Source organism: Papaver somniferum, chromosome 1 (assembly GCF_003573695.1).
Source record: "Papaver somniferum cultivar HN1 chromosome 1, ASM357369v1, whole genome shotgun sequence".
NCBI classification, from domain to species: Eukaryota; Viridiplantae; Streptophyta; class Magnoliopsida; order Ranunculales; family Papaveraceae; genus Papaver; species Papaver somniferum.
In genome coordinates this window covers 85,135,464-85,138,826 of record NC_039358.1, presented here as the reverse complement: position 1 = coordinate 85,138,826, position 3,363 = coordinate 85,135,464, and the positions used below count along the sequence as shown (strand labels likewise).

General features: G+C 33.4%; 1 protein-coding gene across 1 annotated transcript; it reads left to right on the top strand.

Moving 5' to 3' along the window:
• The first annotated feature begins 226 nt into the window (after positions 1-226).
• On the top strand, positions 227-1,100 carry LOC113346868. Its single transcript, XM_026590414.1, has 3 exons — positions 227-575; positions 693-832; positions 897-1,100. Exons 1-3 carry the CDS (start codon positions 227-229, stop codon positions 1,098-1,100), a joined length of 693 nt encoding a protein of 230 aa, XP_026446199.1.
• Positions 1,101-3,363: the final 2,263 nt, after the last annotated feature.

Sequence of the window (3,363 nt, the reverse complement as noted above, 5' to 3'; positions counted from 1 at the left end):
TTAAGGAAGCAGAAAAGTTAGTTAAGGAAAAAATGATAATTTCAGACAATAATCCTCATGATGAGAAAGCATTAACAGAATTCGTATTGGCTCAAAATTATTTAAATTGAAAGGAAGTTCAGCATTGTATTATGATGAAACAAAAATCAAGAATCAATGGGTTACGGAGGGCTCCTTTAACACCAATTTCTTTCATACAAATGTTAAGATAATACAAACAAGGAATATGATATTTGAATTAGAAGATGTGGATGGTAACATATTAGCTGACCAAGAAAAAATAGCATATATCTTGGTAAAATTCTTCCAACAAAAGTTTCAATGTCAGGAGGTGACTGTAAATGATCCCTTGTTGGATGTCATTCCCAAGTTGATAACCAATGAAGATCAAGTCATGATAGAAGCTATCCCTGTGTTAGAAGAAATCAAAATTGCAGTTTTTGATATGAATGCAGATGGAGCACCAGGACCAGATAGTTTTTCAGACATTTTCTATGAATCTTGCTGGGATATCATAAATAGTGATTTGTTGAATGCAGTTCAATATTGCTGGAAAAGGAAATACATTCCAAGGGGTATGAATTCAAACTTTTTAGTGTTACTTCCTAAAATTCAAGGATCAAAAAAACCAAACCAGTTCAGACCGATTGGTTTAAGTAACTTTAATTTTAAAATATTTACAAAATTTATAGCTACTAGAATGAATGGTCTTATGAGTAGATTGGTCTCAGTTCAGCAAGCAGCTTACATTAAAGGCAGAAGTATACATGAACATGTCAAGATGGCTTCTGAATTAGTGAATGAAATGAAGCATACAGGAAGGGAAGGGAATGTAGGTTTGAAGCTTGGCATATCACAAGCTTATGATTCAGTAAGTTGGGACTTCCTTTTTAAAGTTCTGCAAAAAATATGGCTTCTCTGCATCTTGGTGTGAGTGGTTAAGAGTTCTATTTTCATCTGCTAAAATTTCTGTAATGATTAATGGTGGTCCACAAGGTTTTTTCTCAATGGAGAGAGGATTAAAGCAAGGAGATCCTCTGTCTCCATTACTTTTTGTGCTAGTAGAGGAAGTTCTAGGTCGAACTATTGGAAGCAAATAGAAAAGAGTAGAAGTTTAAGCAGATTGGTACAAATGAAGAAACTGCAACCAATGGTTGTCAGAAAAACAGTTTATCCAACTCACCTATTTTTTGCAGATGATGTTTTCATCTTCAGTAATGGGTTCAAAAAAATCTTAGAATCTCTCCTTAATCTACTCAAGATTTATCAAGAAAGATCTGGTCAAATAATTAATAAACAAAAAAGCAAATGTTTTGTGGATGGTTGCACTCCATTAAGAAAAACTCAAATTTCAAGCTTACTGCAAATGGAGCCCACATCATTTCCTGACAAATACTTAGGAGTTATATTGAAGCCTGGAAGAGTTAAGAGTGCTACTGTGTGGCCAATGATGGAGATGATGCAAAGTTACTTAGCAGCTTGGAAAGGTAAAATGCTCTCACTCCATGATAGATTGGTGCTTATTAAATCTGTTCTTTATAGTGTTCCAATTTATAATATGGCATTTTATAAATGTCCAAGCTCAGTAATTAAAATCTGTGAAAAAAATCATAAGAAATTTTTTATGGACTGGTGATATTGAAGTTAGAAAGTATGAAACTTTTGGTTGGAGCAAAGTTTGTAACCATTCAATGAAGGAGGTTTAAGGATTTGAAGGCTGGAAGTGATCAATAAGGCTTTATTAGTGAAGATGATGTGGAAGTTTATTAATTCCAATGATGACTGGTCAAGATTTTTTGCTGCTAAATATAAAGATAAATATGGTCAATGGAGTACTCAATGGAAATTATCCACAGTATGGACAGGTTTAAAGTGGGCTTGGAAGGAGTTGAAGCTGAATTTGAGATGGAATATAGGAACTGGTGAACAAATATCATTATGGTTTGATACATGGACAGGTGAAAAACCTTTAAATGAATCTGTGGGTTTCATTGAAGCAATTAAAGACAAACTGCATATGACAGTAAATGATATTCTGGAGAATGGTGTGTGGAAAATACCAAGTGATCTACAATCCTTAATTCCATCTTCTTTACTATCAATAAATGGAGAGCAAGATAAACTTATATGGAGTGGTGACAAAAAAGGTATTTTCTCTACATCTGCAATTGTTGAAAAAATTAGAACCAAGGAACCAAGAATACATTGGCCAGATCAAATATGGAAGAAATTTTTACATCCTGGTATTGCTAGTAACATTTGGAAAATACAACAAAGTGTATATGTTGATGGTGCAAAATTAATCAAGAAAGGCTATTCACTTGCTTCAAAATGTTGGTCAGAGAAGCATGAAGTTCAGGATCATCAGAGGATGTCAGTGGATCAGTCCAAATGAAGGTTACATATTATTTTGTTGTTCTGGTTCTACAATTGGTAATCTAGAAATGGATGGCTTTGGCATTATAGCAATAAATCATAGCATTCAGGTCATTGGGAATGTCTCAGGTGGAATTGGAGTTGCTACTACTTACATAGCTGATGTATTAGCTATTGTGTGGGCTGTTGAATGGGAAATTAAATTGCAATGTAGTAAAATTCTTATCAGATTGTTTCAAAGTCAGTGATTGAGGATGTCAGAAAAGGAGTGGTTTCATGGTGTCTACATTCAAGGTGGATGAAAGCCAGAAAAGAAATTACTGAGATTATATTTTAGCAGTGTTATAAAGAAGTTAATTTCTCTGCAATTGAGCTTGCTAAGCAAGGTGCACAGCTTCCTCAAGGTGAAGTTGTAGTTCATACAGGAAAACCTCCATCTCTAGTACAAATTGAGTTACCTGATAGGAAATATTATAGATTCTGCTAGAAATGTTAGGCATTTCCTATAATAGTCTCAGTTTTTGGTTTCTTCCTTTGGTCTATTGCTTTTGTAACATCTAAAACTTTTAAATATTAATGAAATTGTGATTTAGCAAAAAATAAATAAAAATATTTCCTATTATTATTGAGGACTCGAGGACTAATGTCAATTTGATGGACTCAGAGATTTTTGTAGATACCTTGTCCTGTCTTATATATGTACAGTGCATGGGAATTTAGAATCGGACAATTCATTAATATTTGGCTTGATAAAAAGGATACCTGAGGAAACTTCAGCTCTAACTGATCTTGGCTTAGTCGGAAACACAAGCATTACACTTGTTGCTGAAATAATAAATTCACATAAGTATTTTTGAAGATTTTTTTTAATATCAAACACTTCTCTTACTTGGAAAGAAACTTTTCTTTTTATCGATTACTTAGAAAGAAACTTAAATCGAGATAATCTAAGTTAGACCCTCCAAACATTCAGATAAACACTTTCTG